The sequence below is a fragment of the Ostrea edulis genome, chromosome 5, assembly GCF_947568905.1.
Source record: "Ostrea edulis chromosome 5, xbOstEdul1.1, whole genome shotgun sequence".
NCBI classification, from domain to species: Eukaryota; Metazoa; Mollusca; class Bivalvia; order Ostreida; family Ostreidae; genus Ostrea; species Ostrea edulis.
This window is the reverse complement of record NC_079168.1, coordinates 3,971,213-3,997,110: the sequence shown is the minus strand read 5'-3', so window position 1 is coordinate 3,997,110 and position 25,898 is coordinate 3,971,213. Positions and strand designations below refer to the sequence as shown.

Here is a 25,898-nt window from a genome sequence, read left to right as displayed (position 1 = left end):
TTTCTTAATTCTCTTTCAATGCAGTAATCAAAAATACACTTCCCAAAAAATTGACATCACTCTAAATATTGGGACCGGTGCAAAATGGGATGGGACACACATATTTGTTTCAGCTTACATACTGATAGGACTCCAACTTTTTTAATTTTCCACTCTGATAGAATAGCAATATTTTTATTGCAAATGTATCAATGAAAAAATATAACAAGAGGCCCATGGGCCACATCGCTCACCTGAGTCACCTTGGCCCATATCTGAAGACTTTCCATATATATTTGCATGTAAAACCTAATAGTCCCTATTATGGCCCAAACTACCCTTTGCAAACTTGAATCTACACTATGTCAGAAAGTTTTCATGTAAATGTCAACTTCTTTGGCCCAATGGTTCTTGAGAAAAAGATTTTAAAAACTTTTTCCTATATTTGTATGTAAAACTTTGACCCCTCCCCCCCCCCACTTGTGGCCCCATCCAACCCCCTGGGGCCCATGGTTTGAACAAACTTGAATCTGCATTATATCAGGAAGCTTTCATGTAAATCTCAGCTTTTCTGGCTTAGTGCTTCTTGAGAAGATTTTTAAAGTTTTTCCCTATATATTTGTGTGCAAAACTTTGATCCCCCATGGGGTCCCATCCTATCCCCGGGGGCCATGATTTGAACAAACTTGAATCTGCACTATGTCAGAAAGTTTTCATGTAAAATTAAGCTTTTCTGACTCAGTGGTTCTTGAGAAAAAGATTTTTAAAGATTTTTTCTATATATTTGTATGTAAAACTTTGATCCCCTATTGTGGCCCCATCCAACCCCCGGGGCCCATGATTTGAACAAACTTAAATCTGCATTATGTCAGGAAGCTTTCATGTAAATCTCAGCTTTTCTGGCATAGTGGTTCTTGAGAAGAAGATTTTTAAAGTTTTTCCCTATATATTTGTATGTAAAACTTTGATCCCCCCTTGTGGTCCCATCCTACCACCGGGGGCCATGATTTGAACAAACTTGAATCTGCAATATGTCAGGAAGCTTTCAGGTAAATTTCAGCTCTTCTGGCCCAGTTGTTCTTGAGAAGGTTTTTTAATGACCCCACCCTATTTTTGCAAATTTTGTGATTATCTCCCCTCTGAAAGGGACATGGCCCTTCATTTGAACAAACTTGAAAGCCTTTCACCCAAGGATGCTTTTGGCCATGTTTGGTTGAAATTGGCCCAGTGGTTCGTGAGAAGAAGATGAAAATGTGAAAAGTTTACAGACAGACGGACGCCGGACAAAATGTGATTAGAAAAGCTCACTTGAGCCTTCGGCTCAGGTGAGCTAAAAAGTATTTCAAACTTTTCATTCAAGTCATAGAAGTTAACTATCTTACAGACAATATTATTTGATTGTATGCATGTTTTATTTTATGTGCAAGTTGAATACATACTGGAGACAATTTGCAATAATGTTTTTAATATTAGAAGATTTAATTAAAAATCACAAAATAAGAATTCAGCTGTGAAGAAAATTGCAAAAATTACATGCAAGTTTTTACATGGAGTGTGGATTTCAATCATAGAAAATAAAATTGTCATATATGATGAACATCAATTGAAGAATACAGATCAGAATTTAACAAAAGTCAAGACACATCCTTAATGATTTGATAGAGAATACTGAGATGTGAAAAATACATGTATGTACATGAGAAAACGATTCAGCAATACAGTAATTCAAGATATGCCAAATGTAGCATGCAAGGTGAAGCATTTCAAACAACAATTTATCAAAAATTAATAAGTTCAAAATAACGAGATTTCACTAGAAAAATTACTGAAGAAACATGACAAAGTGAATTTGTTCAGGAGCTTGAATCCCTCAGCTGATATAACAACGGAGAGAAAAACTTTAATCGATAAACATGAAGAAATTACTATGTTAAACACAACTCTTATTCCACGCACAAGCATTCTGAAGTTGAAACTATAAATTTGTTGAAGTTCCTCATTAGCAATATCACCGTAGTCTTTGGTGATCAGGTCTTCCAACAGTCTGTTGAAATCTCCATGGTCACGAATTGTTCTCCTTTATTAGCTGACCTGTTTTTATATTCCTATGAAGAATTTATTTTAAAACTTTGCGAGAAGAAAAAATATCTTCCTGTGGTCTTCAATTTAGATATATCGATGATGTATTATCTATTAAAATAATAGTTTTTATTCATATGCCAATTCGAAATATCCCTGTCAACTCAAAATAAAAGGCACCACAGAGTCATCCACTTCTGCTTCATAATTAGACAGACACGTGCAAAAAGTATTCGGTCACAATGGCGGCGTGTTTACGTTTAAAAGCGAAAGCAAGAAGTAAATGACCTTGCCCTGCTATTTTTGGATTGTCAGGAAGTAGAATTTTTTTTGTAAAATTAGAAATTGGTCACATGATACGTCATGTGGTACCTAGTTGTCGTCTGCTGTTTACAAACAAAAGATAATTGTAAAACACATATGCCCCCCATGGTGCAAAAATGAAAAGGGTTATACACACACCTCATTTAATTGATAGTATTATCATCAATTCAAAATATTGAGCAGACAATATCTTCTTATATCAAGAGTGAATTGTGACCTAAAATTCAATAGGGGTCATCTACTCCTTATGCTGTACCAGTGTACCAAGTTTGGTACGTGTCAATCAAGCAAATAATTCTTAAAATATAGGAGACAATATATTACTATGTCCAGTTCAACTATTGACTTTTGACCTCAAAATCGATATGGGTCATCCTCTCCTGAAGATGTACCAATGTACTAAGTTTGATGTCTGTCAAGTAAAAGGGTTATCAAGATATTGAGTGGACAGTATATTACTATGTCCAGTTTGACCCTTGACCTTTGATCATGTGACCTCAAAATCAATAGGAGTCATCTTCTCCTGAATATACATCAGTGTACTATTTAAAGTTTGATGTATGTCGAGCAAAGGGTTCTGAAGATATTGAGCAGACAGTATATTCCAATGTCCAGGTTGACCCTTGACCTTTAAACATGTGACCTCAAAATCAATAGGGATCATCTTCTCCTGAAGATGTACCAGTGTACCAAGTTTGATGTCTGTCAAGCAAAGGGTTCTCAAGATATTGAACAAACAGTATATTCCTATGCCCAGTTTGACCCTTGACCTTTGCTCAAGTGACCTCAAAATCATTAGGGGGCATCTCCTAAAGACGTATCAGTGTACCAAGTTTGATGTCTGTCAAGAAGAGGGTTCTCAAGATACTGAGCACAGTATATTCCCATGTCTAGTTTGACCCTTGACCTTTGACCATGTGACCTCAAAATTTATAAGAGTCATCTTCTCCTGCAGATCTACCAGTGTACTAAGTTTGATGTCTGTCAAGAAAAGGGTTCTCAATATATTGAATGGACAGTATATTCCTATGTCCAGTTTGACCCTTGACCTTTGACCATGTGACCTCAAAATCAATAGGGGTCATCTTCTTCTGAAGATGTACTGGTGTACCATGTTTGATGTCTGTCAAGCAAAGGGTTCTCTAGACATTGAATAGTCCGTATATTCCTATGCCCAGTTTGACCCTTGATCTTTGACCATATGACCTCAAAATCAATAAGGGTCATCTATTCCTTAGGATGTACCAGTGTGCCAAGTTTGATGTCTTTCAAGCAAAGGGTTCTCAAGATATTGAGCGAACATTATATTCCTATGTCCAGAGTAGATTGACCCTTGACCTTTTGACCTGAAAAACAATAGGGGTCATCTTCCACTCATAACCAACCCACATATGAAATATCATTATCATCAAGTGAATGGTTCTCAAGATATTGAGCGGACAACATGTGGTCTACAGACCGACCGACCGAACGACCGACAGTTGCAAAACAATATGCTCCCTCTTTTTCAAAGGGGGGCATAAAAATTACGAATTATTCAAAGATGGGTTGGAGAGGAAAAGAGATGGGGTCAGAAGTTAAAAAGGTCATTGTGGAGTTATTGCAGGGTGGATACAGCCGGAGAAAGATTAGTGAGATGTTGAAGTTACCCAAATCGAGCGTTATTGATGTTTGTAAGAAATTTTCTGAATCGGGATCATTTGAAAACAAACCCAGAAGTGGCCGTCCACCGAAAATCAAACCTCAAAGCAGTTCTTGGCACACTAATTTTGACTACGGATAACTCTGTCACTAGCCCAGACCTCTCCTTATCAAAAGATAGGGCTCACGGCGGGTGTGACCAGTCGACAGAGGATGCTTACTCCTCCTAGGCTCCTGGTCCCACCTCTGGTATACCTAGGAGTCCATGTTTGCCCAACTTTCTATATTGTATTGCTTAAAGGAGTTAAGAGATTGTTCACTGTTCATTATCTTCACCTTTCATACCATAGATAGTGATCGATAAAAGTATTTGAATTGAACAGTATTTCATAATACATATAATACAATAGGATTAAGCAGCAAGCAGAGCCTATATAAGTCTTCTCCTTAATATTTGCAGATAAATAATCTACAAATATTTCTACATCATTTCAAAAGTATTGAAACAACAATATATTAGAATTTTTAATGATTTCACATGAATTTTTAATGATTTCACATGAATGACACAATATCAGAATAAACAAAAATACATGTTCTATTAAGGATTTTAATAATATCCACATAAAACAAAGAAACGTGATACATTAATGTTTCAATGCCTCAATCACTGTCACCACTCATTCATAGCTTTGTTCATTCAATATCCTCAACATTGATTGTTGTCATCACGCATTCATTGACATCAATATCTATTGTTATCCATGCTCACTTATCGTAATCAAGGCCTTCATTCATTCACTGACACTGACATCCATTGCTGACACCATTGTCACTGACATCAATCACTGTTATTCATTGACGTAGATTGCTGTCACTGGTATATCACTCATTCACTGTCGCTGTCAAACTTGATGGAGTTGATACTGGTGTCTATCGATCCTCCAGTGTATTGACCCCTCTTCTTCTTGGTCTTTTCACGCTTGAATGATTTCCCCTGTGTGTATTTAAAATCTTGATTTGCCTTCTCACCCCAAGAACCAGCAGATCCTCTCTAAAAGTATTTTAAAAACGTTCAAGAAATAGTACAGCAACATTGATCGAAATGTTTGGCTTGATATGATTAAAATTACTGTGGAAGCATTCAAATTCATGGGATTTAATTTTCGTTGATCGCAGAGATTTTACGGTTTGATTGGGATGTAATTTTGGTGATATGGTTTCTGTAAATATAAATATTGAATCCTTGAAAATTGACACACCCCTAAAATCTAATGATTATTCTAAAGTAACTGCAGTTTCAATATCACAAGGATATCAAGAATTTTTGCCTGACCCAGTGGTTTCCAGTAAACTATTCACAAACAATATGAGGAAGGTAGTAAACCTGAAACCTTTCATTAAAAACTTTCATCTCTTCCCTAGGATTTCCTATTTCAAACACTCAAAATGTTATTATGAAAGTAAAACAAGTACTCTACAATATAAACTCTCAAAGGGCATGAGGACTTCAAACTTGAGCATTTTTATGAAAGGCGAAGATAGTTGGGCAAACACGGACCCCTGGACACACCAGAGGTGGGATCAGGTGCCTAGGAGGAGTAAGCATCCCCTGTTGACCGGTCACATTCGCCGTGAGCCCTATATCCTGATCAGGTAAACGGCATTATCCGTAGTCAAAATCAGTGTACAAAATCGCACACCAAAACTGAAGTATACACTCAGTATGATGTATATATACAAAATCTCACACACCCAGACTGGATTATACAGTATAGAGAATAATGTTTATATACCAAATCTCACACACCAAGACTGAATTATTCGGTATAGAGAATGTATATATACAAAATATCACACACCAAGACTGGATTATACAGTATACAGAATGTATATATACAAAATCTCACACACCCAGACTGGATTATACAGTATACAGAATGTTTATATAAAAATATCACACACCCAGACTGAATTATACAGTATACAGAATGTTTATATACAAAATCTCACACACCAAAACTGGATTATACAGTATAGAGAATAATGTTTATATACAAAATATCACACACCCAGACTGGATTATACTGTATAGAGAATAATGTTTATATACCAAATCTCACACACCCAGACTGGATTATACAGTATACAGAATGTATATATACAAAATCTCACACACCCAAACTGGATTATACAGTATACAGAATGTATATATACAAAATATCACACACCTGACCCAGACTGGATTATACTGTATAGAGAATAATGTTTATATACCAAATCTCACACACCCAGACTGGATTATACAGTATACAGAATGTTTATATACAAAATCTCACACACCAAGACTGAATTATACAGTATACAGAATGTATATATAAAAATATCACACACCCAGACTGAATTATACAGTATACAGAATGTTTATATACAAAATATCACACACCAAGACTGAATTATTCGGTATAGAGAATAATGTTTATATACCAAATCTCACACACCAAGACTGGATTATTCAGTATAGAGAATGATGTTTATATACCAAACATCCCCCCAAAATGACTAAAATAATTATACATGTAGTATAGGGAATGGTGTTTATTTAAGAAAAAATATCATTTTTGAAAATACGAAAGGGTATGAACTGTGATGCTTCACACCAGAAATACTTAATTAAGCACGTTAGCACTTCATGAAAAGTATGAAATATAATTTTCATATTTACACTCTACTTTCTGTCAGAATTCCTAGCTGTTAAAATAGATGTATTAACGGTATGTTTATCAAAATTCACATGCACACTGTTTGCAACTGCAACACATTCATGAAGAAATGGCTATTTCGTAAAGATACCAAAGGCATTGGAAATATAAATATATAAATTCTCTTACACCAATGCTACACTTATATATACAGTATAGTGTTATGATGTATACATATATAATCTACAAAATTTATCATACCTTGGCTTCAAATGAATTGTTTGCTAGCCTCTTATCAATCAATACCTCATCAGATTTAACTCTTTTAAATGGGACGTTTGATTTCCTACCCTGTAAAGAAAAGCACCATACGTTTAAAAAACAGTTTTAGATTCAATATTCTTGATCTTTAGAAAACAGCTGAAGATAACAATCAGAGATTAATCTCATAAATCCTATAAAGAACACAAAATTAAGAGACGGGCAAACATGGACCCCTGGACACACCAGAGGTGGGATAAGGTGTGCATTAGGAGTAAACATACCCTGTTTACCAGTCACACCCATCATGAACCCTATAACATAATAATCCAAAGTCAAAACCAGTGTGTAAAGAACTTCCTAACACTTGGTATGAACCACATCAGACAGCATTCACTTCAGTGATAGCTTGTATTTGTAAATTAGATCATTAAATAACCATAGATTTTGATTAATACTGCCTTTACACGAAACTATTGAAACCTCTGTAACATCAGATTACTTGCCTGCCTCCATTTAAAAATTTATCATATGCAGAACATGCTCTTATGTACATGTATCTAATCAGTTCAAAGACATACATTGTAAACACCATATTCAGGTGATGATGGAATATTGCTACTCAAATAAGATATGTTGACGATGGAGAAGTTAAAGTCATCTTGTTTGTCATAAATTTGTATTTTTAGTTTATCGTTGACATCAATGTTCATTGATTGATTGGTTGATTGATTGTTGTTTAACGTCCCTCTCCAGAATATTTCACTCATATGGAGACGTCACCACTACCGGTCCAAATATGAAATAAATATGGAAGACGGTGGTGTTGTATATTTCAGGTTCACTGGAATATGTCGAATCGACATACGAATAAATGAAAATGAGCATTGGTAATATATACGTCATCGACAAACTGCCTCAAATGAATACAAAAACAAGTCAGTTAATAATGGACAACAATTTGTACCCATGAAAATTCCAACAGACCGATGAAAGACCTCATCACCAAAGAGTACATAAATATTCTCATTAAGGAACTCCAGCATCTTTTTAATATCAACTTCAGTGTATTTGTATTTGTGCATACAATCAGAGTGCGTAATGTTTAGTAAAATAAATTAAATCTGATTCAAATCAGCTCCTTAATCCGCTCCTTTTTGTAGCAAAACTTAATTTCAATAAAGGAACAGATCAAGGAGTGTTTTAATCAAATTTTTGTGGATGAACGAGTACAATATATGAATTTTTTGCGTTCCATTTCTATTGAAGAAACAGCTGTCCATGTCACAAAACCTGGTCTTTAACTTATGCAAGGTGAAGATAACGAACAGTGATCAATCTCATAACTCCTAAAAGCAATACAAAATAGATAGTTGGGCAAACACGGACCCCTGGACACACCAGAGGTGGGATCCGGTGCCTAGGAGGAGTAAACATCCTGGAGGAATGGCCTTGTACACTAACAAAGTGTTGTAAAGTCCTGTTGATTTGAATTTTTTTTTCGTGATTTCTGGAATGTTTTTGGAGATTCAACATTTGATTTACATCACGTCTTGCATACACGTTGTGGTATAATACGTCTGAAATGTCTCCTTCACAGCAGTTAATATTTTCGGGAGGAGTAAAGATAGGGGCTTCATAAAACATATACTGAATCCTGCAATGTATCTCCATTTGTAACGGTTTTTATGTATAAAAATATAATTATTTTATCACTTGAAACGGTGTTTAGTAATATCTCACTAATGCGTGAGCTTGATGAGGTAAAGAACATTTTTTAAATGCATTTTCTGTATTCATTAGACATACAGCCCCATCCTAGAATTTCTTCCAATAATTTATGAACTTCATTAATCTTGTTATTATTACTAGAATGGATTGTATCAATGTTGTCTACATTATTCGTTTTAATACATTTTCTACACCTGATCCATATACCTCCATTCTGGAGAGTACTATGGGGACTATGAACTTTATTATCCATCAGGAATTTTAGAGGTTATGGTCCTACTCCTTAAACCTCCAGGGGAATGAATCACATTCTGTTCCCTACCCCTATATAAGCTTCATGCTAATTTTGGCTCACATAAATGTGCATGATGGAAAGCACCTGATGGCTTTAGTGATCTCCATAAATCTGAGTCACCCTAGGATGATCCAAAGTTTCTGTACATAATTTGCCTACAGTGAGTAGTACGCATGATATGTTAAATCCACACCTCTGTATTTGAATCCAAATACATGTCATGATATGAAAATCGAACATTCTATGCAATATAATACTTTCGTTCAGAAAAACAAGCACTGGGTATTTAAATCTTATCATCAATCAGGAAGTAAAATATTGACAAATTGAGCAGACATGTAATACCTGTACAAAGATATTTACATTAATGGCCGACCAAGGAAGACAAAACAGAGGCATGATATGTGACAAATTCATCACTACAGGGGACGATACGATACAATCTGGTGAGTACAATGTTGCATACCACAGCTACAACGCTTCCTATTATCTATATACACAACACAGCTCTGATAGTTATTGCTATATATACATTTATATAGATAATTTCCTGTAGTTTCAACATAATTATCGATTGTATGAAATTGATATGTATCAGTATCATTATTAACAAACATGGCAAATTACGAATCACTATAGGTCTTCTACATATGATGACAAACAATCCGATCAACTAGTGCAATGCTGTTTATCTGCTTTCCAGATTAATACTTTCTGCCATTATGAGTCATAGTGAAGATATAGGGCAGCACTACATTGAGTGTGCCATATGTACCAATTACTCCAAATTCTACTGCAACACCTGCCACCATCGACTGTGTGAACAACACAAGGAGAGCCATCTCAACGAAGCAGAATACACAAAACATGAAATTGTTCTCTATCAAGAGAGAATACAAGAATTACCGACAGAGAAATGTCTGATCCACCCCAAAAGAGATCTAGAAATTTACTGCAATGAATGCCAATTCCCAGTCTGTTCCAAATGCTTCATCACCGATCACAACGGACACGAAGTCTTTGACCTTGAAGTGGTCTACAATGAAAGTCTAAAGCAATGTCAGAAAGAGTTGATCAAGTTACAAGACATCATCCTCCCTCAATCTGAAGAAAAACTGAAGTCGTGGAGAGGCGGAGTGGAAACGGTTAAGGAAGAAATAGCAAAGATGAGGTTATCCATGAAGAAGAGCGCTGATGAGATCAAGGCTACAGTGGATACCATACTGGCTGAAAACAATTCAGAACTGGATAAAATGGAGATGTCAATACTGGATGACATGTGCACTGAAGACAAGGAAGTAGAGCAATATATTTCCCACATAAAGGAACGAATCAAGGTATACGAGAGTGGAACATCATTAGGCAAACCATCAGAAATCTTTACATTCAGAAAAGAAATAACAAGCACTTCTTTGGTGGAAAGTCCTGACACAAATGAACCTGTCCTACCTGCATTTATAGAAGGAACCATCGCAAAGCAAGAAATAGAAAAGCAATTTGGTAAAATCATACAATGTGACCCAAAAACACAAAACAAAGAAAAACAAATTCTACAAACATCACTTCCATCACACCCCAGAAAGATCATAAAAATAAAGGAAATTCCAATGCCAAAACTCAGGAATGTTATCCATATATCCTTCTCACCATCTGGAGAGGTCTGGGCCAGTGACGACCATGGAAATCTTGTCCAATCTGATCTACAGGGAAATCTGCTACAGGTAAAATCTATCAATAAGTCGCCTATCACAGGATGCCACACAGTCACTACAGAGGGAGATCTACTCTACATATATAGAGGCAAAAGAGCCATTTACAAGGTCTCAAGAAACAAGACCACAACTTTGACCACCACATGGACCTGGACACCAGAGGCCATCTACTCCTCTCACATGAATGGAGACGTATTGGTGGGAATGTATCAAGATAAAGATTGGAAAGTGACCAGATACAACAAAGAAGGAGAGAAGACCCAGGACATTCAAAAGGATGATAGAGGACAGGATCTATACCACAGCATAGAGTACATCACAGAGAACAGTAATGGTGACATCTGTGTATCAGACTGGGCTGCTAACAAGGTAGTGGTGGTCACCAGATCAGGAAAGCATCGGTTCTCTTACTCTGGTGACCCATCACAGTCTGGATTCTCTCCCTCAGGAATCTGTACAGATGTCCTGGGACGTATCTTAGTTTGTAATGGCAGAAATCTTTCATCATCAATGTTCTCCAGTATCCATCTGTTGGACAAGAATGGTCAGTTTCTGACTTTCCTACTCGCACCACAAAATCCTCGTGATGTCTGCATTGATGATAAACAAAACCTGTGGGTTGGGTGTCAGGGCAATCCCGTCGTCACGGTGTACAAGTATCTCGAGGAAATTGACAAATAAAAGTGTGACGATAACTTCATGTAGAAATGTTTCCTGTGTTCATAAACCAAAGATTAATATTTGACTTGACACTGTTCCTTATCCAACATTATAACAAATGCTTACTATATGACACCCTGCTGTTTTCATACACATGTACACATTGTGTTTATATCAAAAACCTGCTGTTATGAAGTTAATAACACTGTGTTGTGTTGTCTTTGTGATATATGTTCAAAGAAAGAGGAGCACACTTCATTAAGACTATGTCAAAATATAAATACTAGCACAATATGACACACACAACTACAAATACCACATTCATTTCATTCATACACCGACATATCATTTTAACAAGGACACCACTAAGCTGATCAGATCATCATTCTATGTGTACCACTCTCATTCATTTTGCACTAGAAAATTGACAAGTCCCCCGCAATGAATAATTCCTAGTCCCGTAACTCTATAATGACAAAACCAATAAATCATAAAATAGAAAGGGGTCTTCTTCATGAAAGGTGAAGACAACGAACAGTGTTCAATCTCATAACTCCTATAAAGGTGAAGATAATGAACAGTGATCAATCTCATAACTCCTATAAAGGTGAAGATAACGAACAGTGATCAATCTCATAACTCCTATAAAGGCGAAGATAACAAACAGTGTTCAATCTCATAACTCCTATAAAGGTGAAGATAACGAACAGTGATCAATCTCATAACTCCTATAAAGGCGAAGATAACAAACAGTGTTCAATCTCATAACTCCTATTAAGGTGAAGACAACAAACAGTGTTTAATCTCATAACTCCTATAAAGGCGAAGATAACAAACAGTGATCAATCTCATAACTCCTATAAAGGCGAAGATAACAAACAGTGATCAATCTCATAACTCCTATAAAGGTGAAGATAACGAACAGTGATCAATCTCATAACTCCTATAAAGGCGAAGATAACAAACAGTGTTCAATCTCATAACTCCTATTAAGGTGAAGATAACGAACAGTGTTCAATCTCATAACTCCTATAAGCAATACAAAATAGAGAGTAGGGCAAACTCGGACCCCTGGATACTAGAAGTGGGATCAGGTGCCTAGGAGTAAGCATCCCGTCGACGGCTCACACCCGCCGTGCTATATCTTGATCAGGAAAACGGGAGTTATCCGTAATCAAGTCAGTCTGCCAGGAACTGCCTAACAATCGGTATGAAACAAGTCAGACAGCATATGACCCAATGATAGGATGTATTGGCAAACTAGATTGTTATAACGACCATAGAATTTGCGAAATGTTGACTTTAAACGAGACTGTTGAAACCCTGCACTATCAACTTGTTTGTCAGTAACCTACCTCGATTTGAAAACTGATCAGACAAGGAACAAGCTCTTGCGTATTGAATCAGTTGAGAGACATAAACACCATATGCAGGGGATAATGGAATATTGCTACATACATGTAATTATAGGAAGTTGATGATGGAGAAGCTGAAATCATCCCGTTTATCATAAAGTTGAGTTGTTAGTTTGTCGTTAATATCTTTTTTCAATAAAAAAAAATATCCAAGTATGAAGCAGGAGTGGATGACTGTGTTGTTTTTATTTCCAGTTCTCATCCAAATCCAAGAGTTAGCTTTAAATTCTATAAAAAAAAATTCGTAAGTAGTCTCAAGTTTATTGCATGCCATAAAAAGTGCTCTTAACTTATTCCAAGTCCTATAACTATGTCACGACAAAGCTAATAAATCTAAAATTTGAAAGGGGTCCTCTTCTGCCTAATCCAAGTATAATATGCAAAAAAAAGTTTATGAAAATTTTCCCCAAGGAGACTCTCGTTACCGCGAGTCATTAAAAGTGTTGATGGACACGAGCGATTACTAACATAGCACTACTAGGTGGGGTCCTAATCATTGTCTTTTATTTTTGACCTTGACATCAAGACATCTTTTACCTTCCACCGACAGTGCATCATCCCTGCAGCAATTATGAAAACAAAAACTACAATGGTACTCTGTATCTGGTATTAGATCCAATAAAAGTTTGTGATCTCGACCTCTTCACCCAGAATTCTTCCCCGACCAGTTCTCTGGGGGCAATAATGAGATAACAACAAAGTGTACTTTCAATATGGTGCTCACAACATTGTTCCATTCAATGACCAATTCTAACCTTTATCTCAGATATTTTGTCAAAACAAATTTTGTTCTTCCGACAATTCAAATAATCAAGTGAGAAGAAAGAAGACTAATATCCAAATATTATTCTCAATACAATGTTCACAATATCTTGCCAGTCCCCAGAAATTGCTAGGTATATTTTTTTAAATTGGGACTGTTGCAGTAAATTTTGTATAAAACACAATATTGCTTTAAAATGCATGATCATTTTATTACGAAATTTCTAAATACAGCAACATTTATAATCTGACAAATATACAGCTGTATGCTTTTTATCAAAACCAGCAGAAATATTAAAGTAAGATCTGTGTCATATCATTCATACTCTCTTCATTTCTTAGACTTCAACAGTATACCCATCTCACATAAAGAAATATAAAATGTAACACTATAATCAATATTCAATGGAAAAATATAAAATTCTTGAGCTGCGACCAATCCTTGCACATAATAGTCATGTAAAACAAAGATCGACAACATCAACATCAGTTTTACACTCTCACAAAATATTAAATGCCCTGAAGGATATTCCAAACACACAAATTTTAACATCTGAGGATGTGGCATATATTCTTTGAAATACGATGACAATAATTCACTCTTTAACCTATTCTTATCTAATATTAATGAACTTTCCAGGAAACTCCAATATTTCTGTTGATGTTTTTATATTTTTATTCAGAATTCTAGATTACAACATTATGTCGTACATAAAACCTTTCATTTTACATAAAAACCCGCACTTGCAAAAAGAAACGTTATATTTTTTAAAATTGCACCAAGGAATAATGTCTGTTTTGTTTGTATTATAGAGATATAAAAATTGACAATACAAATGACCTTATGCTTAAATTGTTCCCACAGCCCCATAACACAAATGATCTATTTATATTTCTCAATAGACATTCTTATAAGTAATCAAGATTTCAAAATGCTTAATTAACTTCCAATCTAAATCTGACAGTCTAAAATGATTTGATATCTCCAGAATTTAATAAATCTTTGTTTCTCTTTGTTAAATAGAGACAAACCATTGTTACATACATTTTTACACTTAAATGTTATAATAAACATACATTTGAACTCCATTGTAAAAATCAGACATAAAGTTTAACAATAACAAAAAACATAGTTTTCTTTAAAAAAAAATTTTTTTTAACTATTTTCTTTAGATGATGGACAATTTTGAACTTTCTTAAGATGGTCATATTCATGAAATCCCTACAGACTGTTCAGCTGCCAACTTGATGTCACTAGAATAATTTCTTTGCTCATCCATCACCATTGTGACTTTTGTTTCATATCAAATGAGATTACAGTTTGCGATTCATCATTTAGTTTGAACCACCACGAATGAGATGAAAACAGAGTCCCCACACATTCATTCTGCCTAGCATGTGTGGCCAGCAGTTTACATGTCACAAGTTTCATTACATCCTCATCAATTCTTGGCCTTAATTGACCGCTTTTAACTCTACGTCAAACACTAGCGTAGAACTGGCAGGAATGTGTCCCACTTTGGCATTTCCGTATCTGTTAATAAAATGGAAACTATTTTCACTCTCTATGTTACATTGTTTTAACATGTACTTTCTTATTTCTCATTTACCAATATCTGCTCTCATTAATAATCACATATTCATATCACAATCTCAACTTGAAATAATACAACTTGTGCTGGACTTTTAAAACCCGCGGGACACTACATAAACACTCTCGTAATTCATTATTTACTCACGCTTGTTGTGGGGGAATTGTCAATCTCCTCTTCCCGCCAACTTTCATCCCTGTCATGAAAAATGTGATACTAACTTTACACTGCAGTTAATCACACCAGTACTGATACACATATTATTTCATTCTCTCACCAGGGGGTGCATCACATAAGTTTCACTTACACCTCTGTCAATGCATGAAAATAGTTCCTGCATCATGTGGTAGCTTAATCACTTGATCTAAACAAAGAAATGGTGGGTAAACGTTCTATCCTAGGTGTAGAGGTCTACGTGAGCGGATCATAGGATCTGATTTTAATCAGATTGTATCACTTTCAGCCAATGTGCTTGTTTGGGTTGTCAGAATTATAGCCGAGTCTGTTTGATCGTATTCCAGATAAATTTATCCTTATCTTATAAAATGGGAAGTATTCAAGTGCTGGTCTTCTGTACCTTCACATCACATGGGTGTGTTCACTTTCATAAGGAACTCAGTGTGTATTCTACGTGGTTTAATCAAAATAACTGTCTTTGAAATACTTTACTCAAGAAAACAAATGGAAATTTGTTAAATTGATAACAGGTGTAAGTGAAGCTTGTGTAATGTGCCCTCTGGTGAGAGAATGACTTTACAGTAACAACTCTATATAAAGAAGTATTTAAAAAATCCAAACTTTCTTACCTTGTAGGCCCACGTCCCAGCCTTTGATGACCTCATTTTTACCCAATCGGAAGCGGAACGGTTTTCCTTGTGTACAGGAGTCAAACTGCTTTCCATTACTCGATAGTTTTCCGACATAATACACACTGACCTATTAAATGAATTTTTATTCAGATGTCAACTACTTAAGAGCACCATACAAGTAGAAATGTTTTAGGGAACTAAAAAGAACACGTCTATTTCCCGTTCATCAAACCAGATAAACAGCAGCGAGAAGTAAACAAGATGTAGAGATATATTTGTAAAACATGTGACCTAAATCTCAGCCAATTACATTAGCCTTATATAAAGATTTGACCTTTCACTCATTTAAATACAAGGTCTCCATTACATATACTTCCAATATTCTGACCAGCACTAATCGCCTTTTGCTGATGGCCATCAATGATCATGGTGCTAGGTAAGAAAGCTACTCAGAGTTTGTCAAGTCTGATTCTGCTAAATTACTGGAATGTCAAACTACTGTTCTCAGATGAGGATCAGTACTCAGGGAATATAACCGTAAATTCTTGTTCTTCACTAAACCCACAAACGAGAAAACTGATACTAACAACAAAGCCTGCACTAGTTTCAATATTCCTCACCGTGTCACCACCACTAACAGTTTTATGTTCAAACTTGGTAACCTTACACTTTATGTAATGGTTTTATTCAATCAGAAGTAAACAGGAGATGCTAAGTCCACGGGACCAAAATAAAACTTCAAGAGATCAGGTTTTGGAGAGTCCGATTATAGGTGCTTTTTAATATTGACAGTAAGTGGATATACCTCTTTCGATATCATGTGATGATGGGCCTGCTAATATTGATCACTTTGATCAACTGCTTTTTAATATTGACAGTAAGTGGATTTAACTCTCTTGATATGTGATGGTGGGCCTGCTAATAGTGATCACTTCTTTTTTCCTCAAGTAATCTACTTAATCTTCAAACTTTATTTCATTTGAAATATGAATAAAGAAACAAAATATTTCTATTTGTGTTTATTCATTCTTTATTTGTTGCAACAATAAACACACATCACAAAATTGGTGCAATGGCTCATACTTTTCATCTATCAGTTATTGATAATTGCAGCCAACCATTCAACACCAGGATCATGAATCATCTAAGCTCAAGTCAAAACTTGATGATTGAAAAGTCAATCATTCCAAAATAAAATTGTTATTCAATATTGCTTCATCAAATCTCTAGTGTCTGCAAATTAAGTGTTTCAGTTTCAAAAGTAATGACCATCTTATCTTACAGGTGATTGAATCTGAGTTTGTTTCATGATCCTGGGGCTAGGCTGGGATATCTGAAGCAGCTGTACAAATTAGGCCCTTCAAGCATTATCATCTCAGGTGTGGTCCATGTGGGGGTGATTCAGTCAAGGACGTAAACAATTTGTACTTCAATGTATCAAGAGTAAATCCCAAAGGATTATATATACATGTAGATGACAGGACTTAAATTTCACTTTGAGATACTTGTAGTTCAAGATTTTCTTATTCACATGGGGGGGGGGGGGGGGGGGATCAAGACTGGTGACCCTTACTTCAATAAAGTTAGACCTTCGAGAGGTCAAAGTTTGAACCATCGTGTCACCTCTTATCATCATTTCTCGTTGGACAGCAAGTCTTAGTTAATCAAAACATTGGTGTTTGTGAAATATGAATAGTACCTATATACTACCCTCGCTCTCATTTGACCAACATTGTAGAAAATGAAATCAAACTGTTCTTAAAAGCCTTGAAATACATCTCATTCCTTTTAATGACAACTGCCTCACTGAACAGCTGACAAATTTACATGATATTAGGGAATATGGTTATCTTTCATGTCTTTAAGCATCATTAATAAAACCTCTCTCTTTCTCTCTGATTCCATATTATATGTATCAACATGTAAAATTCTGTATCATTAAAACATTTCCTTTCTAAGCATTCACTAAAAGCACTACATCATGTTGTATGTACTGCTGCGACACTAATTTCCTGCACATTTTATTCAAATTAGAAATGCACATTCCTACAAGTTTCTGGCGACACAAACATATTGTGTCCGTTTAAGCCTTATCAGACCTTCAGGAAACATCTACTCCCCAGTCTCACTTTCTATTATATGGCTAGGTTGTCATACTGTGAAGTTACACTCTGACAATTAGCACATTACAACGCAATCACACATCAAATTTTATACTCAATTTCTTGTCCTTGACTTGATTCAGATAACGAAAAAATATCCGTTTCTCATAAACCATTGCAGTGCATGCAAGTATGAACTTCTATATTGTCCAACTCCTGCAACACAAAGTCATGACCTCAATGAATATTCACAAAGTTAACCCCTGTTACCATGACTCCTCCCAAATGAACTTGACTGAGCATTGTAAAGTTAGGACCAGGACAACTCAACCTGTGTCCTTGAAATTGTCCTAATGACCTTGTTGTAGGTCAAGGGATAACCTAAGAATACACGAGGTAAAAGTTTTGTCCACTGACCTTTTCCTCCAGGTAAGGACGCGGGTGACACAGATGGACAGACAAATTACCATTTCTGGGACACCTGCCACTGCTGTGGAAGTATCAATATGTACATTACCATTTTTCCTGATTTGGCCTCTGGTCCGTGTCCAGATTTCGTTTCCTCCATTACAATTCCACCTGACATGACTTTCTTCCCGGGGGTAGCCGAACCAGGCTTTGGAGTTGAGGCCTGGAATTTTGAGACGATACACAATGTACAGATTTGTTCAATATATTCATCAGCTTTTTGATTACAGACAGAATCTTTGAGATTTAAATGATTTGAAGTTGATGCATGCATGTACATGAAATGTATGTGTTAATTTCAATGTCAGAAGACTGCTGTAATGGATATCACTTGACTGCTATCAATACAACAGTCTGTAGTAGTAGAGGTTAAAGGGACTGGTTCACGTTTTTTGAAAAAACATGTTAAACACTTAAAACAATAAATCGTTTAATGTTGACAACCAAAATTTGGACCTTACGAATGCAAGGATAAGAGCAATATTTTAGCCTTAACTCTGTGTTATGTAAACAAAGATGGGAGTCTTTTTATGTTTACAAATAAAACAGTGAAAGATTAATTTTATAATATAAAGCATCTTAATTTTGCACAGTCACAATTTAACTTTTAAATGAACATAAATTGATATCCATTTACATGTATTTTGAAAACTTCATAAACACTAACACACCTCAATCTTTGTTTACAAAACAAATAATAAACTCTAAAATGAGCTTCTGTCATAATGTAATATGTATAACCTTAAATTTTTGTGAAACCTTTTAAAACCATTAGAAAGTAGATTTTGCTCATTAAAAGTGCAACAAATAAAAATTGGGAGGAAATCGTGAATCAGTCCTTTCCGCCTACAGCATAACTCCGTCCTATATCAATTTTCATTTGTAAATCAAAATTCATCATAATTATAACACTGTAGTTTAAATATATTCTTGTAAATCAAAATTTATCAGCATTATAACTCTGTACATCAATTACTATTCTTGTAATTAAAACCATAATTTCTGCTATTCCTACTGTAGTATTATTGATTTCAACATAGAAAATCAAATTTTCTTCTCTAGTAAAGCAGATAAAAGGTGATACATGTACAGAAGTTATAATTCTTATGCATGCCTAAAGGCAAAAAAAAAATTAATTACTTGATTCTCAGGCTAATTTTTTTTTAAAATACATGCAGATGAGGGAGGGGGGGGTATCTTTATCTAATTAAAACAGATAAGGGATTTCTTTTTCATTAACTCACAAATTCTAAACAATTCCAGCATAGAGCAAGCAGTGGAAAAACCTACCACTATGTGCCATAGTTAAGTAAACATTGGAATGACCCAGACTTTGTCAAATGTTTTACAGATTGGAGTATCGAAAAAGTGGTCAGGAATTCTGGATATTTTTGTACATTGTAAATCAAGTGGCTGACTCCAACCGAGTGTATACTGCATAAACAGTAACGAGAAATATAAGAAGACAATGTAGCTCACCAGGAAGCGTGACCCTGCCTTCCCTATCCCCCTTGGTTTAAAAGATATAGACAAAGTTAAAGCAGGTCAAAGGGTCAAGGTCACTATATCAAAAGTCTTGGTACTAAAATAAAGGCCTGGTCATGATGAATCTATGTGTGAAATATCAAATCCTTCTCCCCCTTGGTTCAAAAGATATAGGCAAGGTTAAAAGTTTATCCAGTGTGACACTGATGCCGCCACCCAACACCAACACCAATGACAAAAGCTCACCATGATCTAAATATGTATTACAGTCTCACATATGAATATCACTCAATACAAAATTGAAATGTTATGTCATAAACTCTACCTCATTTACAGAGTCATCTCCCTTGTTTTTGTTTTTCTTCTTCTTTTTCTTCTTTTTCCCTTCTGTGTTTGGTGTTTCGGTGTTTTGAGGCTTCTAAAAAAAAATTAACAAATCAGTTATTCTGTGCGAAATATGAAAGCAATACAAAATCAGTAATTATAGAATAGAACAGTGTATCAGAATAAAGAGCAGCCATCAGGTATCACAAACGCATTAAAAGTTTTTTAAAAAAAACTCAGTGCCAGGAAGAACTGTCAAGATGCATGTACATTAAATTTATTTCTTATGAATCATTTCCTGCACTGAAATTTAAACATTGTTTGATTTATCAAATATTTCATCATTTCCACATTGACAACACCAAATAAAATTTTATTTTCCCCAAAACTGATCCTAAATTCATGACTTCAAACAATTGATTATTTTCTAATTTTTTCCTCCAAAGTGTCTCTTTCCTAGTAAATTTTTAAAAAGAAATCATGGGGCACAAGTGTCTTTTAAGCTAGCTTCATGTACTTTAAACATATCTTTGTCTGCCTCACACACACACACCCTAAATCTATAGTCAGGTGCTCCACCTATCGAGTTGGTTGGTTGCCAATAGATAACATATGGCAATCAATGTACGCCCACCAAAGAGACATATAAACCCACCTGTTCTTCTCCAGGTGTCTGCTTCCCTTTCCCGGGTGTCTGTTGGCCGGGTTTCCCTGGAGTCTGTTTGGGCGTCTGTTGACCAAGTTTCCCGGGAGACTGTTTGGGCGTCTGTTGGCCAGGTTTTCCGGGAGTCTGTTTCTTCTCCACGGGTCTGGGCGTGTCCTTGTTCTGTACAGGTGTACTATTGGCGCCTTTCTTCTGCGGTGATTTGTTGGGAGTTTTACCTGGTGTCTTCTTCACATACTCTTCTTCACTGTCCTCATCTTCATCTAAATCTTCATCAAAGTCGTCCTCATCTAAAATCAACACAGTTAATAATAAAGTACTCATGTTAAAAGATTGAGACTACATATACATATATCTTTACATTCAGCAAGTGAGTGCTGATAGTAAAATGAGATCCAGGTAGAGTATTTGTCATACCACTCTTCTTTACTGACCTCACCCAGGGGGTTAGCTTGTGCCTCAGTCTGTTGGTTTGTCAGACCTATTGTTTGTTTGTTACCAAATACAGTTAATTCTCGAATTATCACCACTCAATTCATCGTCATTTCCGTTATAACGCCGCATTTTTCCAAGAACATTTTTCCTATTACTTAAAAATTCTCGTTAAAATGCCAAATTCGCTATTGCCATTTGCCACGGTATTTTTATTACAAAAGTCTATATCAAAGTGTTTATTATCTCGATAAACCGCCGTGCACGTGATCAGTGATGCGGGAAATTGGTCATTATCGATCTCCGGCGTACACCTGGACAGGAGGTACCCAGTATTAAATAAACAAGATAATTACTTAACATGAACCGTAGGCTTGTTGTTTTTACCTCATCGAAAAATATTTCAGTTTAGCTATGGCTAAGAAAATAAGCAAATTATTACATACCACGGAAACCATCCGAAATGTACACAACAGGAAATATCCAATTATTCTACTGTTTTATGGGGAAAGTCCATAAAAAGGAGGATAATGGGTGATATTTTGGCTGCAAAGTGTGAAATACTCGTTGATCTTCATCCAGTTAATGATGGCTTACCTACCAGGAAACAGCCATGTGGTGCGCTAAATACTGACACTGGACAAGGTTTTTAATTAACTTGAAACATACTGTGTATATGTGCCTTATACATGTATGTGTATTGTTTTGAAATGAAGACTTATTATTGATAAAACTATTTTAATCATGTTAGAAAATTTTGGAAAAATAATTACGATATACTTTTACATTCAGTTTGTACGTAAAGGAAAGATAACTCTTACATATACAAGAAAAGTTATCTTTCTCCCCAAGATGGCAGAAATTCAATTCATCGCCAAATTCGTTAGAGCGCCATAAATTCAAAAGAACAAAAGGTGGCGGTTTATCGAGAGTTGACTGTAAAGAGTATTTTTCTGTGATATTTTCCCAAACACAGACCACAACACTAACAAGTCCTTGGAACATGAGATTGGATCCGAGACTTAGGAACGATACATTGCTCAGGCTTGTGTTCTAAAAATAGCAGATGATAGGAACATTGTGGGGTGGGGTGGGGGGGGGGTGTCAAACATTTTTTTTTTTGCTAAAGGAAGTTTAGCCTCACCCATTTCATCATCACTGTCTTCTGAAGCCTCATCATCCAGGAAATCCAGGGCGGACATATCTTCACTATCATAATCATCATCTTCATCATCATCATCGCTATCTAACTGTGCAAGTTTTGCTTTCTTTGCCACTTTTCCAACTTCTTTCATCTTTCGTTTTGTTCCAATGGCTACAGGACAGAAATAATTTTATGATTACCATAAAAGAAAAATAAACAATACTGGCAATATCAGCTCTTCTGTAATGGAGGAGAGTTAACTATATTCCGCTGAAGACTTGCGTGGGATCATAATGTATAAATACATCTATATTACAGAGTGATTGTGTAGACGCTGACATCAGCCATGAAAAAGTTATTTCTGTTTAGGTTGATTCACAATAAAATGACCATAATCAAGGGAAACTGGTTAAATTTGGCTGTTAAATTCATGATTGATTAATTGATTAAATATTGTTTAACGTCCCTCTCGAGAATATTTCACTCATATGGAGACATCACCATTGCCAGTGAAGGGCTGCAAAATTTAGGCCTATGCTCTGTGCTTACGACCATTGACAAGGAGGGATCTTAATCATGCCACACCTGCTGTGACACGAGACCTCATTTTTTCAGTCACATCCGAAAGACCACCCCTTTTAGTCACCTCTTACGACAAGCAAGGGGTACTGAGGACCTACTCTAACCCGGATCCCAGGGGAACTGTTAAATTCAGTTTTCAAATTATACATGTATTTGAACTGATGATTTTAGATAAGAATGACAATGAAGTTTGATACTTGTCTTCTCTGTAAGATATTCTCTCTTATTAGAGTTTGCATTTCCATTATCTTCACACATTCTGTACATATGCATATGAATACCGTGGAAACCATTTGTACCAACAATACATATATGTGTGTCCAAAAACATGATTTGCATCTCACTGCATGAAAGAGTTCCACAAACGGAAACAACTATTGGCAACTCGTTATTCGCAAAACGTGCTTCAAAACTTAAAAGTGCTGCGTGGAGTATGAGAGATGATTTACATTTGACAACAGCCATGGAATCTTCCTCATCCTCATCAGATTCTTCCTCGGAAATGTCAACGAGTTCTGGAGCTGAAATTTCAACACATGCCATGAAACAAATACTTCAATCATTATCTTTCTCCAAATAACTTCTACTCCTACATATACTTTAAAAAAAAAAAAGGGGGACTAATCCCAGCTTATTATCAATTTAATTAAATCCCTGCAAATGAGAGCGGAGGGGGGGGGGGGTAATTACAGAAGTTTTACATTTAGTTTATTTAGCGGATAAAGATCTTCTAACTTGATGTCTTTGATCATTCATGCTGGTTTAACAGTTGTAAAGTAAGTCTCACTAATGACACTTTATTAGCAACTTTAGGTATTCGACGTTATGTCTGTCTGTTATTGCAATGTTACCTGAAGTGTATATTTCAATGAACTTGCTATAAAATAAGTTACAATTTTTTTTTAAATGCTGTGCTTGATGACACAGCTGAAAAGACTGATTTTTAACTGTCTCAAACCTAAGTGCATTAGCCAATCAAAATAAAAATTTATGTACATATGCTTGCATATAAGACCTTTTTTGTGAGTAATATTTTGACTTTGAAGTCTTTCGTCCCGACTTTTATCTGCATTCTACTGCCGTAACATTTTTCCTTTTCCAAACATGTATTTTCAAGTTTATAACATGTCAGTTTAATTGGTAACAAACAATTGACAACAAGAGTAATAATCTAAATACCAAAAAATAAAAAATACTACTGAATATATCGCACAGAATGTGAAGAATGGGCTCCTGGTTTGTAATGTACAATGTACATAGGTGTTCTGTATTTTCTGAATCAATGCATGCCATTGTGTGGTTACAGCGCACTATATATTAAATACATGTGAATTTGCAGTGTGGATTATTTGCTTTTTAAGTTTACCGTGAATAACCATGAAAAACGAAGCCAGGGTGTGTCATTAAACAAACACATACCACTATCTGGTCATTATAAACACACAGGAACATGGACACCCAATATCAATTATAGTAAACTACAGTAATCAATTGGTCATCCAATCATTTGACCAGATTATTAATAGATAGCTAGCTTATGCATGAAAAAATAAACGATAACAACATCATTCTCTTATTTATTTGGTGTATTTAAGCTTGGTTAGCTGTATATTGTTCAGCACCCAACTGAAGAAGTTTTCACTCATATTGAGACGTCATTACTGCCGGTGAAGGGCTGCAAAATTTAGGCCTATGCTCGGCGATTACAGCCTTTAAGCAGGGAGGGATCTTTATCATGCCACACCTGTTGTGACAAGGGGCTTTGGTTTTTGCAGTCTCATCTGAAGGACCGCCCCATTTAGTCGCCTCTTATGACAAGCAAAGGATACTGAGGACCTACTCTAACCCAGATCCCCACGGAATGTGTATTAAAAAATTCTCTGAAAAACGCTTACGGCTATTCCAGAAATAAATACATGGGGGGGTCGGGAGGCACCTTTTGTGTATACCAAGCACCCATAAAAAAAAATTAAAAATTACCCCATGACCCATCAAATTAATAAACTCATTTTACAATGACCCATCTAATAAAAAAAAAACTATTAAACCAGACCCACCACAAAATATTTTTAAAAATGAAAACGGTACAAATCTCGCGAGGTTTTCGGGACAAACATTCTAGTCAATGACGCGGTAATGCCTGTGCGACATTGTATCACAGTAGTTCTGAAGAAACGATGTCATATCAACAATCAAAGGCATCTATGGCGGGAATGTTGAAAAGATTGGGAGTCCAAACGATGCTATTATCATGAAATGGGTATGGATATGTTTTTCCACGAATCGTTCGTCTTCTAATGGAGCCCGCGCCCGGAGGCCTCTATATCACCATCACACCGACTGATAAATATAACGCATCGGTACCCTCGTATAAATCAACTAAGGTTTGCCTATTTTTATTAGAAAACAGAATACCTATTGGTTTCAAAATATTCCCAATATCGATGCACTGTAAACTGTAATAATCTACAGAACAGAGTTTGCCGCCATCACGTCCAAAGGGACCCTACTAAACGCGCCTCTAATTTGAAGAGTGTCGTAATGGAAAGTTATGCGCTGCAAAGAGTGACAACTCGAATAGTTCTATGTTACTTCCGATTTCCGATTTCGAAAGCACGTTTTCAATTTTCCCTCCGACGTTTTGTAACCAACACGACAAGAGCGACAATAAAAATATTCTGAAAACTCAACACCCACGTGGCACAAAATAAAACAATAGAAACTACCCACTACCC

The 25,898-nt window shown here is 35.7% G+C and overlaps 2 protein-coding genes across 3 annotated transcripts in view; one reads left to right on the top strand and one right to left on the bottom strand.

Annotated features, from left to right (window-relative positions):
• Nucleotides 1-4,534: 4,534 nt before the first annotated feature.
• Nucleotides 4,535-25,898, bottom strand: part of LOC125648916 (46 kDa FK506-binding nuclear protein-like) — a 27,344-nt gene continuing 5,980 nt past the window's right edge. Inside the window, exons 5-12 of one of the 2 annotated variants that reach the window (XM_048875960.2) lie at nt 23,613-23,684; nt 22,582-22,752; nt 20,997-21,295; nt 20,343-20,435; nt 18,582-18,695; nt 15,960-16,089; nt 15,301-15,349; nt 13,753-15,095 (exon numbers count right to left, since the gene is read on the bottom strand). In XM_048875960.2, the coding sequence (XP_048731917.2) occupies nt 15,017-15,095; nt 15,301-15,349; nt 15,960-16,089; nt 18,582-18,695; nt 20,343-20,435; nt 20,997-21,295; nt 22,582-22,752; nt 23,613-23,684 (1,007 nt within the window). In that variant the 3' untranslated portion in view covers nt 13,753-15,016. Of the gene's footprint in view, nt 5,078-6,986; nt 7,077-13,752; nt 15,096-15,300; nt 15,350-15,959; nt 16,090-18,581; nt 18,696-20,342; nt 20,436-20,996; nt 21,296-22,581; nt 22,753-23,612; nt 23,685-25,898 lie in introns of those variants that run through there. The other variant, XM_056167043.1, reaches the window with a different exon arrangement.
• On the top strand, nt 9,304-11,584 carry LOC125648917 (uncharacterized). Its single transcript, XM_048875961.2, has 2 exons — nt 9,304-9,458; nt 9,716-11,584. Exon 2 carries the CDS (start codon nt 9,735-9,737, stop codon nt 11,403-11,405), a length of 1,671 nt encoding a protein of 556 aa, XP_048731918.2. The 5' UTR covers nt 9,304-9,458; nt 9,716-9,734; the 3' UTR covers nt 11,406-11,584.

Excerpts from the sequence above, each read along its gene's own strand:
- LOC125648917 (XM_048875961.2), top strand. The coding sequence starts at position 9,735 with ATGAGTCATAGTGAAGATATAGGGCAGCACTACATTGAGTGTGCCATA.